The sequence below is a fragment of the Microtus pennsylvanicus genome, chromosome 13 (assembly GCF_037038515.1).
Source record: "Microtus pennsylvanicus isolate mMicPen1 chromosome 13, mMicPen1.hap1, whole genome shotgun sequence".
Lineage (NCBI taxonomy): Eukaryota > Metazoa > Chordata > Mammalia > Rodentia > Cricetidae > Microtus > Microtus pennsylvanicus.
In genome coordinates, this window is record NC_134591.1 from 61,215,575 (window position 1) to 61,243,356 (window position 27,782).

Sequence of the window (27,782 nt, forward strand, 5' to 3'; positions counted from 1 at the left end):
GTCAAGAACCAGGGACGGGACACTGCCAGCAAACAAGCTCGCTCAGGAGGGTATAGAAATGTGCTGTTTTATTACAAAGAGTCTCACAAAATGAAAATATCTCAAAAAGGAAGCTAGGCTAACACCTCCACCTGCAGAGTTGGGGGAGACAGGGCAGTGGGCGTTTTTCTGCTTGCCTGAGTCTGGGGAAGGGTATAAACAGAACAGATCTAAAAGTGGCTGATTTTACCTAAGCCTGAAAACGAGGGGTCCCAGAAGACCCAGTCACCCCTTCTGGAAAGCTTAATAAGGGCATCTTAACAGAGCTCCTAAAGCAGGCACTTGGCAGTTCAGGATCTTTTCTTCTGGTTGTTTTCTTTCCACTCAGACCCTATGTGGTTGAAAGCTAAGACCTGAGCAGGATGGACAAGGTGTCTTTGGGAAAGAGTTCTCCCAGCACCTGGGCTCTGGTCCCTGGTTCCTATCTAGTCCTTGGAGACATTATATTTTATATATTTTATATAAATACACAGAGGAATAGAAAATATAAAATCTGAGAAATTAGGAAGCCACCAGAGTTGCAGATCTTGCTCAGGCTAACTTGACCTCTTCTTTGACCCTGTGGAGAAAACAGACTGCCATGAGAAAACCACCTCTAGAGGGCTGGAGAAGGATGGCTACAATGACTTCCACAGGACCCTGGCTACCCCAGGTGATTGCCGGGGGCTGGGGCTTCCTAAGTTATGCAGAGACCCTGAAAGGGGCCTTTGTGTGCTGAACCAGCTGTCCCTGCCCCTTCCCTTGGTAGGACACAAGGGGGGTGATGCTCCAATGCCAGGGAGATGGCCAGCAGCTCCTTCCTCACCCTTTGGCTTCTGGCTTCTCCTCCTTGGTTTTTTCCTCTTCTGTGACTTCTGGAACATAAGAGCAAAGGGCTGGTTGAAAGCCTCCGAAGACTCAGGTCAGGCAGTGAGATCTTCTATCCTGAAACCCCATCTTCAACATTACAGTTCACAGGTTACCGAAAAATGAGAAAAGCCCATCCCAGGTCCTCTGGTGAGTCTGGCTGAAAACAAACAGGTTAGACCAGTTTCCCAGCCAGTTTCAGCCAGAACACAGGCAGAGGCAGCCCCCTGGGAACCGGGGCAAAGTGCTGGGAAAAGGGCTTGGGTGATATGTAAGAGGCAGGCTCAGTCAGCCAGCAGAGACCAAGAGTCATTGTTTTGTGGGTCTTGCTACTTCTAGGAACCACTGAAAGGCTCAAGAAACCCCCACAGAAGTTGGTGGGGCCCAGGTCAACCCTTTCCTGTGCCCTACATAGACCCATGTCCTGGTCCAATGCAAACTCACCCTTTTTCTCTTCTGGATCTTTTTCTTTTTCATCCTCTGTTTTGACTCTTTTGGCTTTTTTGAAATTAGAAGAGTTCTTGCGACCACCTTCTCCCTCCTCATCTGAATCAGAAAATTCTTCCTCACAGGCAATCCGTTTGTCAGAGGAGCAGACTGGGGAGAAAGTGGACAGAAACATGGGTATGAGAGTAAGGGGCTATTTCAGGATCAATGCCCAATGTTTTCAGTGTCCTTCAAGAAATGCCACAGACACTGAATGGCAGAGTGGTGCCTGGCACATATGAGAAGGTGCTGGGTTCCATCCTCAACATCCCTCCAAAGACACCAGAAGATACCAAGACAGGTGGGAGTAAGGAGTCTCAAAGCTAAGAATTCCCCCCACTCCGCAAGACAGGGTTTCACTGTTTAGCTCTGGCTGTCCTAGAACTCACAGAGATCCGCCTGCCTCTGCCTCTTAAGAGTGCTGGGATTAAAGGCTTATGAAATCAACACGTGGCAAAGCTAATAATAGGTAGAGTTTGGAAGAGATGAGAAGCGAAGGGAAGTTTAGAGCTGCCTACTGAGCAGGGCATACAGTCCCCTGGATCTAAGTCTTACTGGAGATGCGTTTGTCAGGGTCTTCTTCATCCTCGTCACCACTCTCCTCTGGGATGGCATCCTCAGGGATTGCCTGCATTTGGACGCCAGGCGCATGGGGCAGCATTCTCAAGTTCTCAAAGAGCCGCTGCCTACAGTTAACGGGATGGGCTGTGGTTAGAGACAGAGCAGACCTGGCCTGTCAAGAGGCAGCTTGGCAATGCACTCACTTGATCTTCTCCAGGTATTCATTAGTGTTCTGGTTAGTCATATTGGAAGGGCTGATGTGAAGTTTGAAGTCCGGTCCAAAGTATTCAAAGTAGTCATTGTATGGCAGTTCTGAGGGAGCACAGGAGAGCAGAGTCAAGACACAGCCAAGACGGCCCAGAGAGAAGCATATGAAGCTTCCTCTGGGTCCATTTACTCACCTAGAAAAGACTTGGACACCTACAAAAGTTTAATTTTTTTCTGTAGTGTCTTTTTGAAGACAGGGCCTCTCTGTGGCCAGGCTGGCCTGAGTTTCCTTCCCAAGGGCTGGACCCACTGTACCTGGCTAGAACACCATTCTCTTTTATCAGCACTAGTGGAGTGTGTGTCTCTAGGATGGGAAAGGTCAAGTCCTAGTGTAGAATACTTGGCAATCCTCTATTCACTAGCCTATGCAGTAGAAATCCCAAACATCGAAATAATTGATAATCGAAATAATAACTGATAGGGAAAAACTGATGGTTACACTCTGCCTATCACGAGACCATTGGGAAAGAAGTTGTAAATGGGGAACATGAGGTCCACTCCCACCCACCCCAGCCTGGTCCTGGAGCTATTACCATTAGGGATTTCTGTGTCCAGGGCCACAGCTGTTTCATAAGTCCAGCACCGAGCAACATTCCGGATGGTATATCCACCTCCTCCCAGCATCAGCATAGGCAAGTTGAAACTCTTGACAAACTCCACACACTTGGCATGCCCTTTGGAAGGAAAAGGAACGGTGGTTTACACGGGAACTCAGTAGACTCTGCCCACCTGTGTGTGTGCTACCTGGTCTCACCTTTGATGGTCAGATTGAAGCAACCTAACCGATCCCCAGATAGGGAATCTGAGCCACACTGTAAGACCACTGCACTAGGCTGGAACATCTCCATTACTTTGGACATGACCTAAAAAGATACACCTTGATATCAAAAACAAAACCAACAAACAAAACCCCCAACTGGTACAGCACTTTCTTTTCACTTTCCACATACTGCGTGGTGTGTGGCAGACAAGAGTTTTCCAGTTTGAACACATCTGGAAAGATACAATTCTGACTGAGCCTTGAATGATCTCCCCCGTCAACTCCCTAATCTACTTTTCTTCGCTGCCAAGCTCCCAAGCTGCTTCCTTCTTCTGGAAGCTTCACAACCTCTAGCTGCATCTGCTCTCGTCATGTAGCCCTACAGATTTAAGCCTTATACGGAGCCATTTTATTTTTGTATATTTTATTCTCAAACCTAAGCATATTTTACTCAAAAGCCCAAACTGAAGCTTCTGTCATCTTTACTAAGTACAAAACACGTACTCGTCTAAGTGACCACATGACTTAAATAGTGTATTAAAAGTTTATTAATTTTTGTTTGTTGGTTGGTTTTTTGAGACAGGGTTTCTCTGTGTAGCTCTGCAACCTGCCCTAGAACTTGCTCTGTAGAGCAGGCTGGCCTTGAACTCAAAGAGAACTACCTGTCTCTACCACAAGTGCTGGGAGGCTGGGCACCACCACGGCTTGGCCTATTTATAAAATATAATACTTGAACATGTCATTCAAGGTCCCTTTGAAATACAGATCCTGACATGCAAAGATTTTTAAAGCTCCAACATCCACTTCCTACCAGCTCCTTCCATTCCTCCCCAACACATTAACATAGCCTGCCTCACTCCATACTCATGCTAACCACCTCTATGTTGCAGATATTCCTTTTGTCCAATGCCTTCCCTTTAGTCTTCACCTCCTTCCTTCACATAGGTAACTCCTCAATTTAACAATAAATAGCTGGGCGGTGATGGTGCACTTGGGAGGTAGAGGCAGGTGGATCTTTGAATTTGAGGCCAGCATGGTCTGTAAAGGGAGTTCCAGAACAGCCAAGATTGTTACACAGAGAAACCCTGCCTTGAAACCCCAACCTCGCCCGAAAGAAAAGGAAGAAAAGAAAAATATTAGTGTTGTGTAACAATCTCTGATTCCATCCTACAGGGAAGCTCCTTAACAGGAAAGGAAGGTAAAAGGACTCAAATTGCTTTAGGAAGTTCCTGAAATTGGGACCACTCTCTGTCAGAGTCAGCAAAGAGGTTCTCAGACCAGACTGGTTGCCTGGAAGAAACAAACCAGCTGAGATGCCTGGAAAAGATTTTGACCAACTCAAGTACCTGGAAAGGACACCCTGCTGAGCTGCCTGAGGCTGTGCAGTGTGCTTCAGGTTCCCAGCTTTTGTAAACTGTCACCCATGCTCGGTCGGCTTTGGTGTCTGAGTCACTTTTATTCCTGTAAGCAACCCCCTTTACCAATACGCTTATAAGTAACCCCAACAAACCTAACTGATTCATCAAATTGGACTTTGGTGGTGTCTGTACTTTGGTTTGCCGTGGGTTTCTTATCTGGGATGAATAGACCTGTTATGTCTCCCCAGGAAAAGTTTTGGCGCACAACAACTGACCACAAACTGTTGGGTACATATTGTTTACCTCCCACAAAGATTGTGCCTTACATGTTACGGTTCTAAGCAAAGGCTAGACTCACTGAGGAACAATGTCTTGGCTATGGTGGGTGCTTTGCTACCTTCCCAGAGTAGCCTGAGAGGTGACTTGGGCACTTACTGGCTTGAAAATGGCTTCATAGGACTCGTCATCGATCCCATCTCGGAGGGGGTAGTTAACAGCGTAGTACTTGCCTTTGCCAGCCCCGATATCCTAATCAGAAGGAACATTAAAATAAAATGGAAAGACAAATAGAAGGGGATTCAAAGACAGGGTTGGAAGACTAAGGAAAGAGACAGTGGTTCTGAGAGACAAGATGAGCCCATGAGATGGGCAAGGCCACATCCCACAGTACAAGCTTTCTGGTGGGTCACACAAGACAAGCCCACTCCAACTCTGCCCAGAGTTTTCTGTATGGTCCTCTCTACTTTTACTCGTTCTAGGAAGCTGTGAATGGCAACAGTAAGAGAAGAAAACTTCTTCCAATTGGCCTCAAAAAAGCTTCTTGTTTCAATGTTCACTGTATCTAACCTAACAATTTAATCGGTACCATTTTCCCACCTAAGGGCGACTGGCAGGGCAGAGCTCTCACTGTATTCATGCTAACAAACAGGTGGAGCAGACTTGGGAAGGGCACAAGTCCATTAACGTCAGAGTCAGGCTTCCATGCAGTGTTCTGGAGAGTCCACTGCTTTCAGTTATATGGCTAAAGGGGAAGGGGACCTAAAAATAGAACCCTGAGATGACTCCCAGTACCCCTAATCCCTCACTCCAAATTCAAGCTTAAGTGACATAATAGTGTGATTCAATTGAGCTATGGTGAGGAGGGAGGAACAATGAACCACTGACTCCTTGTGTCCCAATATCCCTCTTCCAGAATAAAGAATGAAAGAGACTGTCTAGGTGCCTCAGATGATAGTACGGTATTCTGAACGGCACAGGACAGGACCATTAGAGCTGAAGGTGAGGCGGTTGGTCTTGAGGGAGTTCTCACCCGTAGGTCCCCAGTTCCTGGGAAGTACTCTCCATATTTATGAAAGGACACGGTCATGACTCGATCTGTGGTATAGAAGGCCTCTTCCACACCATCACCATGGTGAATATCAATGTCAATATACAGCACCCTCTGGTGATACCTAGGATCAAAAGGTGGTCAGAGGTCTGGGGCTCTTTGAAGATGGGACGCGCCAAGGGCGCCAGGTCCCAGCTTACCAGGCTAGCTGCCTCCCTCAGGTATCTCTAAGCACCAGAGACGTGGAAACTGGCTGAAGGAAGGTGGAAGAGCGGCCCGGTGTCTCCAGAGGCCTGACCAAGCCGACCACGTCCGATCTTCCTACTCTACAGCCAGGGTCAACTCCAGTCACACAAGGATACTCTGGAGGCGGGATCTGAGCAGCACCTGCCCCAGATCTTGCCGTGGGCTCAGATCAAACCAAGACCCCGTCAAGGAGAGGGTGGCTAGAGACACTCATGGAACATATTCTAGCCAGCACACCATAAGAAAACCAAACTAGGGAGGCAAGCCCAGGGGAGAGGGAAGTGGGAACCTGGCCTAAGATGCTCCTCCAAGACACAAGGTCAGGCAGGCATACTTTAGCAGTTCCAGGATGGCCAAGACGATATCATTGACGTAACAGAAACCAGATGCTTCAGACTTCTTTGCATGATGCAGACCCCCAGCCCAGTTCACAGCGATGTCCGTCTGCTGCTTATTAAGTTTCACAGCACTTGCTGGGCACAGAAAAAGAACACAAGTCTGTTACTACACCATTCCCCTTCCCCCATGAACCCAGAGAGAGATGGTTTATCATACAATGCAGACTATAAAATTCACTAGTCACCCACTTCTCATTTCAATAGGGAATAATATTTTTTTGTTTTGTTTTGTTTTAGTTTTTCAACAAAGGGTTTCTCTGTGCAGCCCTAGCTGTCTTGGAGCTAGCTCTGTAGACCAGGTTGGCCTTGAACTCACGGAGATCTACCTGCCTCTGCCTCCCAAGTTTGAAGGCAGCCTGGTCTACTTAGTAGTTCCAAGTATGTCAGGGATACATACGGACCTTGTCCTAAAACAAAACAAAACAAAACACTAAAACAGTGTTTCAGAACACAAGTATATTGTGTTAACTGTTGTATGAGTGTTTTGCCTGCATGAAGTATATGCATGCCGACATGGATGTTATGTGCACTGTTAGTGCCTGGTGCCCTCAGAAATGAGTAGAGCACACTGGACACCCTGAAACTGGAGTTACAGTTGTGAACCACTATATAGGGCCTGGTAACCAAACCCTTGTGCAAGAATAGTTAAGTATTCTTAAATACTGGGCCATCACTCTGTATTTCTTTCTGATATCTGACTTAATTTCACATTATTCTATTATTTATCAAGGTCCTGAGACCCTATATTATATTTTAATACATAGCCTAGATATGTAAGAGGCCACACCATCTATCTATACTGTAATATTTATACAACAAAACTGTTTTACAACACATTTCTCAAAAACACATCCCCATCCTTAAACCATGTACAACTGCATGTTTAAGGCAACACTAAGGTAACCCAGACGTCACTGCGGAAATGAACTGTGAGGAATATTATGACACCAGATATTAATGACCTCACTTTTTCATAAGACACAGATGTCGATCTTTTGTTTACAGAACTTTGTGATTCACAAATTGATCTTTTGTTTACAGAACTTTGTGATTCACAAATTGCTTTTATATACAGTGTCTTCACAACCCCTTAAGGTCTGCAGAGGATTCCTGTATATAACCTCTCCTGGCCGGAGAAGGGAGTTAAGAACACCCATCAGCACTGTGTCAAATACCTAAAGTAAAAACCCACAGCACCACCTCCGTGACCATAGGTCAGCGCTCAAGGGTTTCGTCTACAAGGCAGATCTCACTGCAACAGTCTAGCAGTGTCTCAGGAACTGATTTTGTTTCCTTACCCACAGAGCCACCAGTAGACAGCTGACAGAACTCAAACAAGCCATCAAATACAGGACAGTCCTCACCAACGTTGACTTGAAAGAAATAAGCAAAAAGTTAGTTTCAACAATTTCATTCATTTTTTAAATTTAGATATTTATGAACCAATAGGAAGAAGAAAAAAACCAAAAAACAGATTCAGAAGGCATGAGTTCTAGCTTAGGTTAACTTCTTGGAGATTTAAGCTATCAAATATAATAAGCAGTAATGATATTCACTTCAACCAGTCAGTGGAAAAATTAAGAGACCTCCCCTCATTTTAGAGACATGATCTCACTGTGTCCACAACCCGGTCATGAACTCCTGGCCTAATTTATCCTGCTGCCTCAGCCTTCTGAGTAGCTAGAACTACGGCACACACAGCCTTAGAAATCTTATAGGGAAAAAGCATTTTGCAATTTGGAAAATGCTGGTGAAGAGGAACCTACACACTAGTGTTTATGGCATGCCGCTCACTTCTAAGCACTTTAAATACCTGATGCACTTATCCTCACACAATCTTCTGAGGTAGAATTTATTCCCATCTTATAAATGAAGAAATAGCCTCAGAAAGTGAGCAGAGAGAGACCTATATAATTATTTGCTGAGTGCCAAAAGCATTCCATATGTTGCTGAGTGCTTTAAATACCTGATGCATCTTATCCTCACACAATCTTCTGAGGCAGAAATTTGTTCCAATCCTATAAATGGGGAAATGGGCTCAGAGAGGTGAACTGCTAACAAATACGGGAGGCAAAATTCAAGCCTTCATGCTGTGCTGTCTGACCTAAAGGCATGAGAAAATGTATCCTGATGTTTTCCAAAGTGCTTTCACATATACATCCTCCTTTGATCCTTGAAACTCCAAGAATTGAACAAGACTCGAACCCACCGTATACTGTAACAGGGATGTGCAAAGGAATTAGTGATTTGCTGAAGGCTATCTAACCAGGTAGCGTCAGAACCAGAATAGGATCTAGGTGTCATGACTACCACAGTCCAGTGCTTTCCACTGCACAAGTGAAAACTGGAGCTATTTCAAGCCCATGAGGTGAAAGTACAAAGTAGGGCATCGTGTAGAAAATACATGCAAACAAGAATGCAAATGAAACAACAGACAGGAAGCACACCTGGAGGGCGGAGTGTCAGAGGAGCCCTAGGTTATCTCCTCACAAAAAGGAAACTATTGAGATCAGGGGCAGGAGTGGGCCTTTATCCTTATCCCCTTCTCCAGTCTTTTATCAATAGGGGTTTCCAATGTAGAGCAAGAAGCTGGGAAGGGCTAGCCTGGATTATGGTAATATTGAGACAAAGGTATTATTTGCAATAACCTCCAGAAATATCAATTCTGTGCCAATGAGCTGGCTCAGAAGGTAAAAGTGCTTACTGTGTAAGCCTGGTAACCTGAGTTCAATCTCTGCAACCCACAAAAAAGGAATCAACTCTTACCTCCACCCATAAACTTGTAACATGCTCACACACACCTCCATCACACACAGAAATCAATTTTTTTAAAAAAGTTACCAACTCCAGTTCTACTATAACGTGAAGAGAGCCCCAAAGCCAGGTGGTGGTGGTGGCACACGCCTTTAATCCCAGCACTCAGGAGGCAGAGGCAGGCAGACCCCTGTGAGTTCCAGGCCAGTCTGATCTACAAGAGCTAGTTCCAGGACAGCCTCCAAAACTACAGAGAAACCCTGTCTTGAAAAACCAGTCCATCCCCCCACCAAAAGTGCCAACTCTGGCTTACTTAAGGATGACTTCTCCCTACTTTCTTGGTAAACACTGGGAAGAAGCTATGTCCATAAGTACTTTGGTCCCTGGAGTCAGGCTATTTATCCAAGGGCAAATAGTTCCCCCTCTGGCTTTTTCCCTGCAGGAAAAGGTCTTGGTACCTGAGTTTCCAAAGGTTGGTTTATACCCCTTTTGTGGGATATGACATTCCCTGACATCCCCATGACGTAAGGGATGCCCTGTATATGTGTTGCTTTATTGGTTGATGAATAAAGCTGTTTTGGCCAATGGCTTAGGTGTATTCCTAGCTATTCTATTACTCTTGTATCACAGAAGATCGTCTCACCATTCCCATGGGAGGGAATGGGTGTTTTAGACAAATAATCATCAGCACCTAATTCAACATATAGCTCACACAGCCAGTCTGTTTATTTTCAATTCAGGAAGTTATGGGGCTGAGCAGTGACTGACACTTGTAATCTCGGCACCTGGGAGGCAGAAGAATGATAAAGATTCAACTTAGATACATGGTTTGAGACTACATGAGGCTACTGTCTTTAAAAAGCATCATTCTGGGAGGGAGGGTCATGCCTGTAATATCAGTGCTTAAGAAAGTCTCCATGAGTTTGAGACCACACAGCAAATACCAACCAGGTCTAAATAGTATTAGACCTATCTTAAACAATATATGGCAGCACTGGAGAAACCTGCATAGGATTAAAGACTAACTCTGGGATACAAGTTACACCTTGGCAATAAGGTCACAGAATGGGGGAGGGGATCGGAGAACTGGCAAAGTATAGAAACAAAAAGCTGTGCCAGGGGTCTTCAACCGTATTCATCGTGTCTTCTTTCTTGGGCTGTGGGGAAACACGGGTGTTCACTGTTTTTGATAACTGTTTTTTGTTTTAAAACAGGCCTCACACTGTAGCCCACCCATTCACTATGTTGCCAGGCTTCACCCGGGCTCCCTGACTTCAGTATTACCAGCATGTGTCACTAAACCCCACCGCTTCTTGATTTTGTTTTTTGAGTCAGGGTCTCACTGTGTGTAGCCTCGGATGGCCTGAACTCCTGTATTCTAAATCATCTCTAGAATAGTTATTATACCTAACACACTGTGCATGTTACAAAAATAGTTGTTACAGCAACTATTGTTTAGGGAATGACAGAAAACAAACCTGCTACTGTTTAGTACAAAAGCATTCTTTGTTTTGATACAAGGTCTTACTCTATATCCCAAGATAGCCTCAGTCTCTCAAATGCTGGGATGACATTTCTGGCTATGAATGACTTTTTTTTTTAAAAGAGTGGTTAACAGAACCACAGACATGGAATGTAGGGACAGGAGCCACCTTGCCATCTGACTCTGATATAACCTCATTTTACCACATGGATCAGTCTGCCAACAGACAAAAATGTTACCTGACTGCTCCACCTCCTGAATCTTTCTCATGTTCCCCCGCAATTTATTTATTTTTATTTTATTTGCATTGGTGCTTTGCCTACATGCATGTCTGTATGAGGGTGTCAGATGTTGGAGTTACAGACAGTTGTGACCATGTACAACGTTATGTCAGATCTGATTACAGATGGTTGTAAGCTACTATGTGGGTGCTGAGAATTGACCCCAGGTCTAGGACCCAGGTCAGCACTCTTAACTGCTGAGCCATCTCTCCAGCCCCATTCTCATCATCTTTATGTTCTGAGTATCTGCTCTAGAAATTACATTTATTGCCGGGCGATGGTGGCGCACGCCTTTAATCCCAGCACTCGGGAGGCAGAGACAGGCGGATCTCTGTGAGTTCGAGACCAGCCTGGTCTACAGAGCTAGTTCCAGGACAGGCTCCAAAGCCACAGAGAAACCCTGTCTCAAAAAACCAAAAAAAAAAAAAAAAAAAAAAAAAAAGAAATTACATTTATTTAGGGTCCCATCTTGATTTACTAAATATGAACAGAGCAGAACATTTGGTCAAGGCTCTCCAAGTATCAAATAAATTTTACGTGCACCAACAGCACATCAACTCAGTTGGTTTAACTCAAACCTAACTCCTTAGGTTAGGTACTATTAAATATTAATAAGAGTCTGTAGGTTTTGCTTACTGCTGCAGTAAGACATTTCAATTTACCTTTCATTTTTTAAGATGAATTTTGATTTTATGTTAGTGGGTGTTTTGTCTGCATGTAAAATGTGTACTGTGTACAGTGCCCAGATGCCAGAAGAGGGCATTAGATCATCTGGAACAGATGGCTATAAGCCACCATGAAGGTGCTAGGAATCAAACCTAGGTCCTCTTGAAGAGCAATCAGTGCTTTAACCACTGTCCAGCCCCATACAGATGGAATTTTCAATGAGAAAATTATAGACCTACTATTTTAAACATACAACCTTCTATTTTCTAAGAAACCAGAATACTGGCACAACCACACCTACAACTAAGTGGACTAAGTGGTAACTGAGCATTCGAACCAAGACACAAAATCTCAGGACCATGAAGAAAGATCAACATAAAGGTGCTTGCAAGCAAATCTGATGGCATGATCTTGATCCCCAGATATCAGTAGGAGAGTCTCACACCTCCACATGTGCAAACACATGAAAAATAAATGCTTTTAAAAAAATAAAAACTTGCCGGGTGGTGGTGGCGCATGCCTTTAATCCCAGCACTCGGGAGGCTGAGGCAGAGGCAGGCGATCTCTGTGAGTTCGAGACCAGCCTGGTCTACAGAGCTAGTTCCAGGACAGGCTCCAAAGCCACAGTTAGAAACCCTGTCTCGAAAAACCAAAAAAATAAATAAATAAAAAATAAAATAAAAACTTGGGCTGGAGAGATGGCTCAGCGGTTAAGAGCATTGCCTGCTCTTCCAAAGGTCCTGAGTTCAATTCCCAGCAACCACATGGTGGCTCACAACCATCTGTAATGGGGTTTGGTGCCCTCTTCTGGCCTGCAGGCATACACACAGAATACTGCATACACAGTAAATAAATATTTAAAAAAATGAATTTTCTCACTGTAACACAGGCTGCTTCTCTAATGAAAGCTTGTTTTGTTGACAACTGAGCTTGGTTCTGTTGTCAATGTTTCATGGAAACCTCTAAAGTCATCTGCAGGAAAGAAATGATCGCCATGAAGTCACCAAGACTTTGTTGATTCAGAAAGCAAACACACTTCAATCACAAAAGAGGATTCAGGTGTGACAATGTAGTCCTAAGTTTGAACAACACTTTCCCACGGCTAAAAGCAATCACAATGCCTACAAATAAGGTACGGCTTTTGAGATGGGATATACTCTGCAGTTCCAGGTCCCAAGAGTCACCTCATCTCTAGTGTGTCCTTTGTGCCCTCTAAATTCTAAATACGAAATTAGAGCAAATACAAATGGACAGGAATCAGAAGCCACACAACTCATCCCAAACAGAAATCTTAGGGGAAGAGCCTTGCACAATCAGTTAAGAGCAGAACCAGTGTCTACTGTCTGCTTCTAAGCCAGAGCCTTTCCCATTAGTTAGAACACTGTAACCCTAACTGGACAAAGTCCAACTCTACTATTTACAATCAGGAGACAAGAAAAACCAGATGAGATGAGCAAATAATCTTGGGGGACAAGACAAATCAGCTATGAACTAAATGGGGGCCAAGGTAAATTTCCCCATGTAAAGAGAAATCCAACAGGGAGCTTTAGAATGGAGTAGGGATGGAACATACTTACATCTCTGCATCTGCTTGCTGTACTCAGACATGTTATCTGGGCGAATGGAACGCAAAAATTTAATGTAGTCATCACTGTGGTACTTGGTCATCTCCTCAGCATTGGCTTTGTGAGGACGCTAGAGAGTATAGAAAGAATGGCGCGTCAGCTTTGACCAAAGTTAGTCTTTACTCTTCTAGTTGAACCACTTGCATTTCCTCCAGCACCTACAGTCTGCTTTTCTGTACAATGCCTTTCCCATTACAGCAACAGCTCGGTGCTAGACAAAAACTAATATGCAAAGCTAAGTGCCTCATGAACAATGACTTATTATTCAACATGTGTCATGATCCAAAAGGCTCCAGGAGTTCAAGGGAAGGGTGACTAAAGATGATTAAAATATCTGGGAATTTTGTTATTTTGAATCTTTTGAGACAGGGTCTCATTATGTAGTATGGCCTGCCTTGAGATCTACCTGTCTCTGTCTCCTGGATGCCAAGATTAAAGATGTAAGCCATTATATCATTTATTTTATATATATATATATAATTTATTTATATGGGCAGGGCTGTGATTTGAGATAGACTTTCTCTGTAGTCCTGGCTATCCAGGAACTTGCTCTGGAGACCAGGCTGACCTAGAACTCAGAGATTCACCTGCTTCTGCTTCCCGGGTGCTAGGGATTAAAGACATGAGCCACCACCACCTGGCACTGGGAAATCTTTTATAAACCACTGCACCAAGAATTCTGATCAAGTCCTTCCCACTAAAACTTTGGCATGTTAGAAATTTCATGATTACCCCAATGTATTTCCTCACAGTATTATTTATTTCATTGTATGTGTATGAGTGTTTTGATTGCATGTATACCACATGTGAGCAGTACCCACGGAGGTCAGAAAGGGGCATTAGATCTGGAGTTGGGAGTTACAGACAGTTGTGAGTTGTCACGTAGATGCTGGGAATTGAATGTAGGTTTTCTGGAAGAATAGCCAGGGCTCTTAACTGCTGAGCCATCTCTCCAGACCCCAAGCCTCCTGTGTGACCATGCAGTTCAAGTTGACCTCAAATCCACAACTCTACCTCAGCGCGAGTGCTGAGCTTACAGTGTTCACCATCACCACCAATTCTCCTTCCTCCTTCTCAAAAGGTCTCAGCTGACCATGGTAACACACACCTCTACTATAGCACTCAGGAGGCAGAGGAAGATTACAAAGACCAGGACCACACACACAGTTCAAGGCCAGTCTAGGATGTGTAAGACTGTCTCAAAAACCGTTGGGAGACAGGACAAGTGGATCCCATCCAAAGTTACGAACAAGGCCAGCCGGGCTCTCCACAGAGAAGCTTGTCTGGGAGGGGGACAGACTCCCTTCTCCCTGTCTCTTAGTAAAAGGTCACCCTGAAAGATGGCCATCTTCTCTATGGCCTACACAACACTCATTGTTTTGTCTGTGCCCGTCATGTTCATATTTTATTGGCTTCACTTGCAGTAGAATTTTGCCAGTTACAACAGAAATGGCTACCCTGGGGGTACACTTGGCTAGAAATGCAAATAACTAACTCTGGGCACTATTTTGGACCTCATTTAATCCTTAATGTAGGGAGAAAAGAAAAAAAAATGAAATTAGTTTTCACCAAAAACACCCAGAGGCCAGGCAGAGTAACTCATATTTGGAATCACAGGACTGAGGAGGCTGGGACAAGAGAGGGAGTTTAAGTCCAGTCAGGGTCACACAGCAAGTTCCAGGTCAATGGGAGCTACAGAGAAAGGGGTTTGTTTTGTTTTACATTTAGGTTATTTTGCATGTGTAGGTGTGTGAGTGCCATAGTGCACAAGTGGACTTCAGAGAACAACTCTTCAGGGCTTGGTTGTCTCCTTCCACTTTGTAGATTCTGAGGATTGAGCTCAAGCTTGGCAACAAGTGTCCACACCCAGTGACCAATCCTGTCAGGGCTCCACAAACTGTGTTATAATACTAAGCCCTTTGCCATCTTCAAAATATTATCAGCAAAGCGGTTTTGGCTATGACTTCTAAGATACCATGTAAATTTTAACTTCATTTTGGTCCAATTATTTTTTTCTGAGACAGTCTCACCCTGTAGCTCTAGCTGTTCTACAACTTACTCCGTAGACCAGGATAGCCCTGAACTCAGAGACTGGTCTGCTTCTGCCTCCCTAGGGATTAAAGGCATACACCACTATGCCCAGCTGAAGGCTCACAATTTTAATACGTACCCAGCCAGTTCTACTACCCAGTTATCCTTTAAGACTTTAAATTCGGTAGTACTAAACAATTTCTTGTCACATGTCCAACAGCACTTAAGTTCAATTTCTCTTTCAGAATTTCTCTACTTCCATTTCTGTTAATGAACCCAATATCCACCCAGGGTGAATGTCTCATTTAAAGTCTGGATGCATGCAAACAAACACACACAAAGGGGTGGTACACACAATTCTATAACTTCAAAGGCTGAGGCTGGAGGATCATGCTGAAGGTTACATAGTGATTTCAGGGGGAAGGGGCCCAATGGAAAGATTGCTCAAAGGTGAAGAGCACTGGCTGCTTATCTATGGGATCAGGGTTCAGGTCCCAGCTCCACATGGCTACTCACAACTTTAACTCCAGTTCTAGATCTGACACCTTCTTCTGGCCTGCATGGGCACTGCATGCACATGACATACAGACATAGATGCAGGCAAAACAAAACAACCACATAAAAATAAAATGTAATATAGAGCCAGGCATGGTGGCACACACATTTAATCTTTTAATTCCAGCACTGGGGAGGCAGAGGTAGGTGGATCTCTGAGTTCAGGGCCATTCTGGTCTACAGAGTGAGTTTCAGGATAGCCAGGGCTATAAAGAGAACCCCTGTCCTGAAAAACCAACCAACAATATAAATATTAGAGGAAAGGGCAAAGGAGAGTGTCAGGAAGAGGGAAAGAGGGGGAAAAAAGAGAAAATGAGGGAGGAAAAAAGGGGAGCTGGGGAAAAGGAAAGAGGGTTCATCGGTTAAAAGTACTGGCTACTCTTCCAGAGGACCTGGGTTCAAGTCCCAGCACTCATATGGTGGTTCACAACTTCTTGCAACTCCAGTTTCAAGGGAATCAGATGCCCTGTTGACTTCTCTTGAGTACTAGGCACACTCACTGATACAGCAAAACACCCATAGCTATAAAATAAATTGATTAAAAAAAAATCTCACAGAAAAAATAAGAAAGAGGGCTGGAGAGATGGCTCAGAGGTTAAGAGCACTGACTGCTCTTCCAGAGGTCCTGAGTTCAAATCCCAGCAACCACATGGTGGCTCACAACCATCTGTACTGAGATCTGGCGCCCTCCTCTGGTGAGTGGGCATACATCAAGGCAGAATGTTGTGTACATAATAAATGAATAAATCTTTAAAAAAAAAATTAGAAAGAATACCATATAGAAAGTTATCTCTAGGAAGACATGGTGGCACATACCTTTAATCCTAGCACTCAGAAGAGGCAGGTGAACTTCTGTGAGTTCAAGGCCAGCTTGGTCTACATAGCAAGTTCCAGGACAACATAAACCTTTGCCTCAAGAAAAAAAACAAAAAACAAAAAAAACCCAAACACCAACACTGGTGGTGGCGCACACCTTTAATCCCAGTACTTGGGAGGCAGAGGCAGGTGGATCTCTCTCTGTGAGTTCAAGGCCAGCCTGGTCTACAAGAGCTAGTTCCAGGACAGGAACCAAAGCTACAGAGAAATCCTGTCTCAAAAAACACTCTTCATCCTTGGAAATAGATACAAATTTGTTTGGGTATTGATAAAAACGGCCCAAGAGATCAAATTGCAAATTCCATTAAAGTGGGAGGATGGCTGGAAGATGGCGAATGATCAAAAGACAGCAAGGGAATTTTGCTAATAAGTTTCTAGAATGGGTTTTCCCCTCTTACACAAAGGAGAGGGGGAGTGGGATGTAGCTCAGTTGGCATGGCACTTTCCTAGCATGCCAAAGCACCAGCACCTGGGAGATGCAGGCTCAAGGAAACCAATAGTTCAAGGTGATCTTCCTTTGCCAGTTTTCCCTCCTAGCTTTCTCAGGTGTCTCCCCTAGCTCTGAAAACACAATAAAGGCATCTGGGAAAGAAAATTCATCTACATTCAGTCTCTGAAATGCTGAAGATGTTGTTATTGCTAAGTTACTCAAGCTGTGAAGATAGCCATAACAGCCAACTGTAAGACTAAAGTAACAGGTCCTGAGCCTGCTTTCCTCATTCCGACTGTAGAGATAACTCCAAAGGTAACTAACTGGCCCTGCCATTTCTGTTGTTTGATTTTTAAATTTTACTTCATTTTAGAGACAGGGTCTCCCTGTGTAGAACTTAGAGAGATCATTTTTCACAACTTGGTGAGCTGGAAGCCAATATGTATTTGGGAGGCTGAGGGCAACAAGACTGCATAAGGTTGGGGATAGTTGGGACTATACACACAACAAAACCCTGCCTATAAAAACCAAAAGAAAACAAAATGCTCTCCATTTGTTCCTCACTGCCTCCAGAAGAGGTTAACTAAAAAAGAACTGAGCCAAATTTAGTCTACAGGTATATTGGTCTGTTTTCCTTGCACACCTGTTAAAAAACAGAAAAAGTCTAGAGATCACAGCCTATGTATAAGGTTGAGTTCTACCAACAAAAAAATAAAACAAAGACAAAAGACTTGAGCCAACATTTTAAACTTAAGAAGATATTATATAATCCAAAGTTCCAGTTTTTCTTTTTTTTTTTTTTTCTTTTTTTTTTTTTTTTTGGTTTTTCGAGACAGGGTTTCTCTGTGGCTTTGGAGCCTGTCCTGGAACTAGCTCTGTAGACCAGGCTGGTCTCGAACTCACAGAGATCCACCTGCCTCTGCCTCCCGAGTGCTGGGATTAAAGGCGTGCGCCACCATCGCCCGGCTCTCAGTTTTTCTTTTAAAATTGGAAGTTCAGACAAAATTCGTTAGAGCTGTATCTGGAAAGGACACATGAGCACACTGAGGCCGGGGATGCAGCTCAGCCAGGACAGTCTTCCAGCACATGAGGATTAAGACCTGTGCTCAAGACCTCAGCACTGTATGAAGATAGCCATGGCGCGTGTGCCTGTGAAGTTGTAATTCCAGAGCTTTAAACACAGCACTCAGAAGGATCTCAAAAGGGGAAAAAAGAAATCTTTATCTACATGCCAAATAATAGCCACTGAGTGAATGAGCAGCTGAAGAGAGGAAGATAAAGACTACACACGGGGACTGGAGCTCACGAAGGTAGGCAGGGGCAGAGTCCAGTAACTCACATAGATTTCCATTTTTCGGTAGAGACCATAGTTGAGCAGTAAATTGTGAGTCATGCGGATTCGGTGAGGCTTCATCGGGTGGCCTTGTCCATAATAGTAGTTTCCAACATCACCTGAACAGAGAAGTGTGGTTTCATTTTAGTTAGGTTTATTGAGACGGAGTTTCTCTGAGTAGCACTGGGCGTCCTGGAACTCACTCTCGAGACAAATGCTGGGATTAAAGGTGTGCGCCATAACTTGCAATGTGTGTGTGTGTGTGTGTGTGTGTGCACGTGCGCGCGCATGCATGCCAGTGTAGGGTCTATGGAAACAATCTCCTGTGAACCATCTAATGTGGGTGCTAGAAATTAAACCCTGATCCTTTGAACAAGCAAACAGTGCTCTTAACTGCTGAGCCATCTCTCCAGCCCTAAGAAGGGGTTTTAATAACATAGTTAAACTCTCCTAGGAAAACCCAGCAAACTCCCAGAACAGTAATATAAATTTCTAATTTCCATGATTCTTTCCCACCTTGAATAGGAGTAATTCCTGTAGTCCCCACATAACCAGCACTTACGTGTTGAGTCTAGCCTAGTTTCTCCTTTTAAAGCATAGGAACTGGATAAAATCTACTAGGAAAGAAGGAGCAGGCAGGGAGGGGACTCACCTCACCATACCTCTAAGGAATTCTTCCCCATAATAAACCACATCCTATAGATAAAACAAAACATTCTTGTTTGTTTCATCTATAGAAACAGCTTCTACCTGGTCCTTGGCTTGTGACTCATGCCATATGACAAACTATAGTCATCTGAGAGGAGAAAATCTTAATTGAGAAGATGCCTCCAGAAGATCAGGCTGTGGGGCCAACCTGTAGAACTTTCTTTCTTTGTTGTCTGTTTTGGTTTTTTTTCCCTTGAGCCAGTATTTCTCTGTGTAACAGCCCTGGCTGTCCTGGAAGTCACTCTGTAGATCAGGCCAACCTCTAACTCACAGATCTACCTGCCTCTGCCTCCCATAGCACCTGAATTAAAGGCATGAGCCACAGTCACCTCCACCACCACCATGACCCAGTAAACATTTTCTTCATTAACAATTGATGTGGGAAGGCCCACATTGTGCAGCAACTCTGAACTGGTGATCCTGGGTTGAATAAGAAAGCTGCCTGAGAGTGGTAGTGGCCTGTGTCTTTAATCCCAGCACTCAGGAGGCAGAGGCAGGCTCTGAGTTCAAGGTCAGTACAGTCAAAACCGGGTGTGTGTGTGTGTGTGGAGTGGATGGACTCTCCAAGGACGACTTGCACTAGGCATACCAGGAAAGTTCCAAAAAAAACCAAAAAGCAGGCTGAGCAAACTATGTGGAACAAGCTAGTAAGAACATCCTTCCACGTCCTCTCCATTAGCTCCCGTCTCCAGGTTCCTGCCCTGCCTTCCTTCAGTGATGAACTACAATGTGGAAGCGTAAGCCAAGTAAACCCCATCTTCTCCAGCTTGCTTCTTGGTCATGGTAACTAAGACACTGTCTTTCCATTTTCATCTGCTACTGCTCACCATCACCCTGGTTGTCTATTTTTGTTAGAAAGCTTCTGTTGGAAGCTGAGCTCGGTATTTACTTAAATAAACCAGGTATGGTTGTCTACAATCACAATCCTTGCACCCAGGAAGCTGAGGCAGGAGTCTAGAGAGATAACCTGGGATGCATGGTGACATACTGCTTCAAAAGCAGAAGCATCACTCAGGAGGTGGAGGCAGGTTGATCTTTGTTGAGCGGTCTACAGAGGAAACTCCAGAACAGCCAGGGCTACATAGAGAGACTCTGTCTCGTATAAAATGTATTATTACCAACGTCATGTGTGTGACTAAAATGTATGTGTGCTACAGAATGCACATGGAGATGGGGCAACCTCTTAAGTAGTTTTCTTCCACTTTCACACAGGTTCTAGAAATCAAACTCAGGCTTTTGGGGCAAGCACTTACACTTGCTTTTTAATTATTTTTTGACACATAACCTGTTTCAAAAGCCCCAAACACTTCATGGATCCACGTGATTGATCTTTTTCTCTAAAAGAAATCTATATATAGCACTTTACTCATTTTGTTTTGCTTTTACATACTTATTTATATTCATAAGACTCAAAGGCAAGGACAAATATACTTTTTATATCCTGAGGCTCAATAAACAACCAATGAATTAAACTGAAACTCAGGAAAATTAAGTGTCTGCCTAAGATCACTCAACTCTGATTCCAAATCTAGAACAAAAAGGCACCTTAGATTTCTGGGCACCTATTATTTCAAGTCTGCATTTACTCTGAAAAGCTCTGTGAAACCAAGAATGGAGACTTGCAAACGTAATCACAGCACAGACTGATCAGAGGGGAAGGATGACTACGTGCACCTTATTTGTAGAAAAGTCCTTAAACAGTGTTCCAAACGCAAGTGGTCATTTTAATGTTTTCAGACAGGGGGTCATTATGTAGATCAGGCCTGAATTTGCAGCAATCTGTCTGACTCAGCCTTCCAAATTTGGAATTACAGATTCAAGTCACCACTCCCAGCTTAATGGTTTTAAATGAGGCTACTTTATAAAAAGTAATTATTTTGACTGGGCGCAGTGTAGTGGCACACACCTTTAATCCAAACATTTGGAAGGCAGAAGCAGGCTGTTCTCTGTGAGTTGGAGGCCACCTTGGTCTCACAGTCAATTCCAGACCAGCCAGAGCTACAACAAACAAATTCCTTCTATTTAGACACTAACTGTTCTCTTTTAGTACTGGGGATCAAATCAAGAGAATCATGCTGGGCCGTGGTGGTGCACATCCCAGCACTCGGGAGACAGACGCAAGCCAATCTCTGAGTTGGAAGTCAGCCTGGTCTACAGGAGTTAGTTCCAGAACAGGCTCCAAAGCTATCCATAAAGTGGCATATATAGACAGATCTGAGTTTGATGCCAACCTGGTTTACACAGTAAGTTTCAGGATAGCCAGGCCATACAGACAAATCCTCTCAAAAATAAAAACCAAAATTGGAAGGAAAAAAAAGTGGCCTATAAAAGGCAGAGTGACTTGCCTACTACTACAAACCTGACAGGCAGAGCCAAGTCCGAGCCCACCAGTAACAGAGCTGGAAGCCTGCACATCTAGTCCCTTCTCCAAGGTCTACTTTTCTCCTGGCTCTCATTTCACAACTGCTGAAGTTCCTACTCTCCAAGTGTCCTACAGCACTTTCATGACAGGAATGCTCCTGTATTCACTGCACTGCAATAGGCTAGTGGAAAAGCCAAGGTCTTTTTGCCTCTGGCTTCCAGATGTTGAGATTACAGGGCTGTGCTCTTCTGACTGGCTCAAGAGTATTCTTACCTCACCTTGAAGACTTCTTACACTTTCTCCCTTCTACCCTTCCAACTTCCACACAATTTCCTCGTCACTTGTCCCTTCATCACAGACCAGCTGATGACTAGTACGCCTGCACAGATTTTTGCTTCTAGCTGATCTGTCTCCTCTGTAACCTCTATTACCATCAAGCAGCTTCTTTGCTGCGTCTGCAACTTCTTTGGTTTATTTTATGTATAGACTATTTGTTTGTAGGGAATGTTTTTGTTTTTCCAGTGGGGTCTCTGTGCATGGCCCTGGCTATCCTGGAACTCACTCTGTAGACCAGGCTCCCCTTGAACTTGGAGATCCACCTGCCTCTGTCTCCCACACAGGCGTGTGTGACCACTGCCTGTCTTTCGAGGCTTCAAAACAACAAGACTATGTCAAAGATGTGTGTGGTGGTGCCCAGCCTTAATGTCAGCACTCTGAAGGAAGACAGGTGATCTGTTAGCTCAAGGCCACACAGCAGAGGCTCTGTCTCAAAGAGGAAGAAAGAATTCCAAGCTAGCCGGGCAGTGGTGGCGCACGCCTTTACTCCCAGCACTAGGGAGGCAGAGGCAGGCGGATCTCTGGGAGTTTGAGGCCAGCCTGGTCTACAAGAGCTAGTTCCGGGACAGGCACCAAAGCTACAGAGAAACCCTGTGTTGAGAAAAACCAAAAGAAAAAAAGAATTCCAAGCTAAAGTGGCCTTTCCACCTCTCTATATATTCTGATTCTACTGCAGTCTAGCTTTTACACCATCCTTGCTGGCTTCTCCACTCTCTGTCTTTCGGTCCTTCAACTCAACACTTTCTAGTGTACTAACTTCTCTAGCCATTCTCTTAGGTATTCTTTGTCCACTAAAAAAAAAAAATTCTTTTTTTTTCAGTGGTAGCCCACACCTTTGCTCCCAGCCTGTAGGAGGCAGAACTCTCTGAGTTCAAGGCTAGCCTGGTCTACAGAGTTCTAGGACAGTTAAGGCTACACAGAGAAACCCTGTCTTAAAAATAAATAAATAAATAAACAAATAAATAAATAGCAGGGGCTGAAGAGATGGCTCAGTGCTTAAGAGTTCCACTTTCCTGAGGACCAGGGTTCAATTCCCAGCATGTACACAGCAGCTCACAGCTGTCTCTAACTCCTGTCCTAGAGAACCCCATATCCTTATACAGATATACCTGCAGGCAAAACACCAATGTACATTAAAAAATAAATGAAATAAAAATTTATCGTTTATTTTGTGTGTATGAATGTCTTGTCTGCATGTATGTTTGTGCACCACATTAATGTCTAACAAATGAAGCCTGGAGAGGTCACTGGATCCCTTGGAACTAGAATTACAAATGCTTGTGAGCCACCATGTGGGTTCTGGGACTTGACAAACCCTCAGCACAAAGTGTTCTAAAACTGCTGAGCTATTTATCCAGCCACTCTATTTTATATTAATTATGTGTGTGTTGTGTGTCTGTGTGGGGGGTATGGATGAACACGAGTGCACGTGTCTGTGAAAGCCAGAAGAGGGTGTTGAATCCGCTGTAGCTGGAATCACCCAATATGGTGACTCTATGCACTACCAACTGCTAAGCTATCTCTCTAGGCCCTTTCTTCATTTAACCAACAAATACTTATTGAATATTTACTGTTGAAAATTGAAAGGGAGGAGAAAATTATGTAATCCTAGCAATCTCAAAAGGAAAAAAAAAATTTAAGTCTACTATGAGCTACCCGACATTTTAGGAACTAGAAATATAGATATTTGGGGCTGAAGAGATGGCTCAGTGGTTAAGAGCACCAACTGCTTTTCCAGAGGACCCAGGTTCAATTCCCAGCACCCACATGGCAGCTCACAACTGTCTGAAGATCCAGTTGCAGGGGATCTGACACCTTCACACCAATGCACATAAAATAAAAAATTAAATAAACTTAAAAAAAAAAGAAATACAGATATTTTTCTCCAAAAGTTCATTATCTACAAGATATAAGAAAAAAAACAAAAGCAAAAAAAGCCAGGGGGACTGGAGAGATGACTTAGCAGTTAAGCCACTAGCCGCTGTTCCAAAGGACCCAGGTTCAATTCCCAGCACTCACATGGCAGTTCCCAGCTATCTATAACTCCAGTTCCAGGGGCTTTGACATCTTTACAGAGATACATGCAGACAAAATACCAGTGCACAAAATAAATAAATCAAAAAAAAAAAAAAAAAAACACAAAATAAATAAATCTTTTTTAAAAACTGGCAACTGGGCATGGTGGGCCAAGCCTTTAATCCCAGCACTCTGGAGGTCAAGGTTGTCTGATCTCCTTTGAGTTTGAAGTCAGCTTGGTCTACAAAGTGAGTTCCAGGCCAGTCAGTGCTACCCAGAGAAAACCTATCTGCAAGCCGGGCGATGGTGGCGCATCGCCTTTAATCCCAGCACTCAGGAGGCAGAGGCAGGCGGATCTCTGGGAGTTCGAGACCAGCCTGGTCTACAGAGCTAGTTCCAGGACAGGCTCCAAAGTCACAGGGAAACCCTGTCTTGAAAAACAAAAAACAAAAAAAAACAAAAAAGAAAACCTATCTCCAAAAACAAAACAAAACAAAAAATATAAACAAGATTGTTCTTGTGCTAAGGGCATCACCGCTCCGGCACTGAAACAGGAATGTGGCTAACAGTTGGAAGACAGTCTGACAAATGAGCAATCAGGGCCACTGAACCTTCCTTTTTTTTTTTTTTTGATGTTTTTCGAGACAGGGTTTCTCTGTAGTTTTTGGTGCCTGTCCTGGAACTAGCTCTTGTAGACCAGGCTGGCCTCGAACTCACAGAGATCCGCCTGCCTCTACCTCCCGAGTGCTGGGATTAAAGGCATGCGCCACCACCGCCCGGCTGCCACTGAACCTTCTTAGTTGGCTTCTTTAGATTTCAAACTGGCCAGGTCTAGGTGTAGTGGCACATGCCTTTAATCCAGCAGTCCAGAGGCAGAAAAGTGTGAATATTTCTGAGTGAGAGGCAAGCCTGGTCTACAAAGTGAATTCCAGAACAGTCAGGGTTACATAGAGACCCTGTTTCAAAAAAAAAAAAAATACAATAAAAAAATAAATAAGAGGGGCTGGAGAGATGGCTCAGTGGTTAAGAGCATTGCCTGCTCTTCCAAAGGTCCTGAGTTCAATTCCCAGCAACCACATGGTGGCTCACAACCATCTGTAATGAGGTCTGGCGCCCTCTTCTGGCCTGCAGGCATACATGCAGACAGAATACTGTATACATAATAAATAAATAAATATTTTAAAAAAAATAAATAAATAAATAAGAAACCCTGTCTCGAAAAACCAAAAAAAAATAAATAAATAAATAAGAAATAAAAAAGCAACTTCAACATAGTTTCTTCACCCTCTACAACCTGAGTGATTCTATCTTTCCTAAATCAACTATCTGCACTATTTTATGCTGACAATTACCTAAAGTAACTGTCTTGTGAACTTCAGACCTAAAGAGCCAATGGCCAACTGACTGGCTGGCTACACGTCCCCTAAACAAGTTACTCCGAAAGCGTGCAAACAAACGCTAGACAAAGTAGTGCGGGCTTGGAGTGAGCACTCGGAGAGATGAGGAAGAATCTCGATCTTAGTTCAAGACCGACCTGAGCTACACAGTGAGACCCTGTCTCATATAAAGGTGCTGTCCCCTCGACTTCCCTGGGACTGGCGAGCCACTCACTCAGTTCTCAGGTCCTAAGCAGTGACACACATCTGTCTGCTCCTTCCCTTGATCCCACACTAACCCAGAAAGGTACTAGTGACAGAGTCTAGCTCCCCCTTCAGACGGGAACTCCAGGCAGGAAATGTGACTCGCTGAAGCCCTCCAGCCCCAACAGAAACACAACCCAGAACAGAACAAGCCGCTCCATACTGGATCAATGGAAAAGTCGGTTTGAACAAGTTACATCTTCCCACCTCGCATCCCCAAGGAGCCCCATCTCCCAACTAGCAACGGCCCGCCCGACTCCTAGACTTGGGGGGGAAGGTGGGGGAGGGGAAGCGGGTGGCCGGTCCTGCAGAACTCACCAAAAAAAAAAAAAAAAAGACAAGGGGACAGTGAGGGACCTTTGTAGTCTCAGCAGAAAAAGGTGTCCTGGCAAACCGTCTCCATCAAATTGTGCTCCCCGCGCCAGGCTCAGCCCTCCCTCCGGGAGTCCCACTCCAACTTCCCGTCAGATTCCCTGAGAACCTCCCCTACCGATTTTACCCCAGGCTACCCCTTCCGCGACCCCCGGACTCGGCCTCAGCCTCGACTTCCTCTCCTCACCTCAACCTCCACCTTCAGCCTCGACTCCCCCCCCCCCCCCCGTCTCCCCCTCAGCTTCGACCTCCTCTCAGGCTCCTCCCTCCGCGGCGACCTCTTCCCAGCCTCCTCTCCCAGCCTTTCTCCACCGGCCGGCCCCCACCGCCCGGCCGCCGCTCACCGTCGTAGTAATAACAGACTTTCCTCTTGGTGCCCTGAGTCTGCGCCATCTTGACTGCCGTCCGGCCCTCCCGTCAGTCGGTACGCCCGCCCGCCCGCCCGCGGCTCCTCAAGGCGTCCGACCAGGGGGGCGGAGCCAGCGCAGTGGCCCCGCCTCGGCCCCAGATTCACCAATAGCCGCACAGCCCGGGATCCAATCCCGCCAAACAGCTTTCGAGAGGCGGGGCCCGGAACTCGGCGGGGGGCGAGGGCAGCCTGGAGAAGCCGCCGCGGGCCCCCTGGGCCTGTACCAAAATCGGCCGCGGAGGGGTGGGGTCTGCCCGGGGCCGTACCATCAAGTCCCGGGGGAGGGAGCCGGCTCCGTGAACTCCGTGGCCGCGCTTCACAGTTGGGAGCGGGTGTAACGATCAAAGGCCATCTTTCTTAATTTACCGAGGAGACGCGGAGGCTTCCCAGGGGAAAAGACCTGCACAAGGTCACTTAGCTAAAAGATTAGGTTGGGTCTGGATTAGAACTCGGGAGACAGAAATAAATGGTAAGAAACAGAAAGAAAATATCCAGAGGCCTACTGTAGTGGGTGGAGCAAGAGCTTTTCGTATTCTTAAGCTCTGATGATGTGCTTTTTTTTTTTAAATGAAAAAACTCCATTTTATTTGGGCGTGGTTGCGCAAACCCTTAACCCCGGCACTCTGGAGGTGGGGGCAGGCCTCGGATCTCTCTGTCAACTGAGGCCAGCCTGGTCTTCAGACTGAAACCCTGTCCCAAAGAATAACCCCCTCCCCCACACACAGTTTACAGGTGAGACTGAAGAACTTAAGGTCTTTGTGAGTTACTCAATGCTACAAATTAAATTCCATTTCCAAAGCTTACATGCCCCAGCCCTGTGATAAAATGGCAGAACTTGGTGTTGTGTTTCGTCTTTAATTTATTGGGAGGGGGGCTTCTATGCAATGGGAGGTGAGTCAGAGGAAAACTTTCAAGAGTCGGGAGTTGGTTCTCTCCTTACACTAATTTAGGACCGGGGGATTGAACTCAGGTCCTGAAGCGTGATAGGAAGCACTTTTGTCCACTGAACCATCTCACCCTCCCAGAACTTAGTTCTGTAAACTCAAAGCCTACCTCACCCTATGCAGTCACTCAGGTTGACTGAGGAATCTAGGCAGGAGGTAATGGCATGGTCCCACCAATGAATTAGGACAGCAAAATTTCTGGGGCACTGTGTGGTTTGTTTTGTTTTTTCAAAACAGGGATTCTCTGTGTTTCCCTGGCTGTCCCAGGACTCACTCTGTAGGCCAGGGTGGCCTCAAATTCACAGAGATCTGCCTGCCTATGCCTTCCAAAATGGTGGGATTAAAAGCAGGTACCACCATGCCCAGATAACAGCAAAATTGATTGATGGACTGCATTTTTTCAAGACAGAGTTTCTCTGTGTAAGAGCCCTACCTGTCCTGGAACTCCATCTGTAGACAAAACTGACCTCAAATTCCAAGAGCTCCCCCTGCCCCTATCTTGTGAGTCCTAGGATTAAAGGTGTGCCACCACTGATCAGTGAAAACAAACTTTCTTAACCTTGCTACTCTTGATATTTGGAAACAGAATTCAGGGTCTGTCTTGGGCATTGTGGATATTAATTGGCATGCTTGACCTCCTTAGACAACAGTAGCAACGCCCCTCCCCCCCCCA

General features: G+C 44.9%; 1 protein-coding gene across 2 annotated transcripts; it reads right to left on the reverse strand.

Annotated features, from left to right (window-relative positions):
- Positions 1-42: 42 nt before the first annotated feature.
- On the reverse strand, positions 43-26,245 carry Hdac1 (histone deacetylase 1). 2 transcript variants are annotated; one of them, XR_012907583.1, is made up of 14 exons: positions 26,101-26,245; positions 18,329-18,441; positions 13,050-13,167; positions 7,587-7,661; positions 5,845-6,363; positions 5,627-5,768; positions 4,753-4,845; positions 2,954-3,062; positions 2,733-2,873; positions 2,136-2,244; positions 1,927-2,057; positions 1,330-1,482; positions 845-893; positions 43-598 (listed from the first exon to the last, which is right to left on the reverse strand). XR_012907583.1 is itself a non-coding variant. In XM_075947099.1 (14 exons), the coding sequence occupies exons 1-14, from the start codon at positions 26,147-26,149 to the stop codon at positions 571-573; spliced, it is 1,449 nt and encodes a 482-aa protein (XP_075803214.1). In that variant the 5' UTR covers positions 26,150-26,245; the 3' UTR covers positions 43-570. The 2 variants fall into 2 exon arrangements, 1 of the variants encoding a protein (XP_075803214.1); XM_075947099.1 differs by having other exon boundaries at positions 6,225-6,363.
- Positions 26,246-27,782: the final 1,537 nt, after the last annotated feature.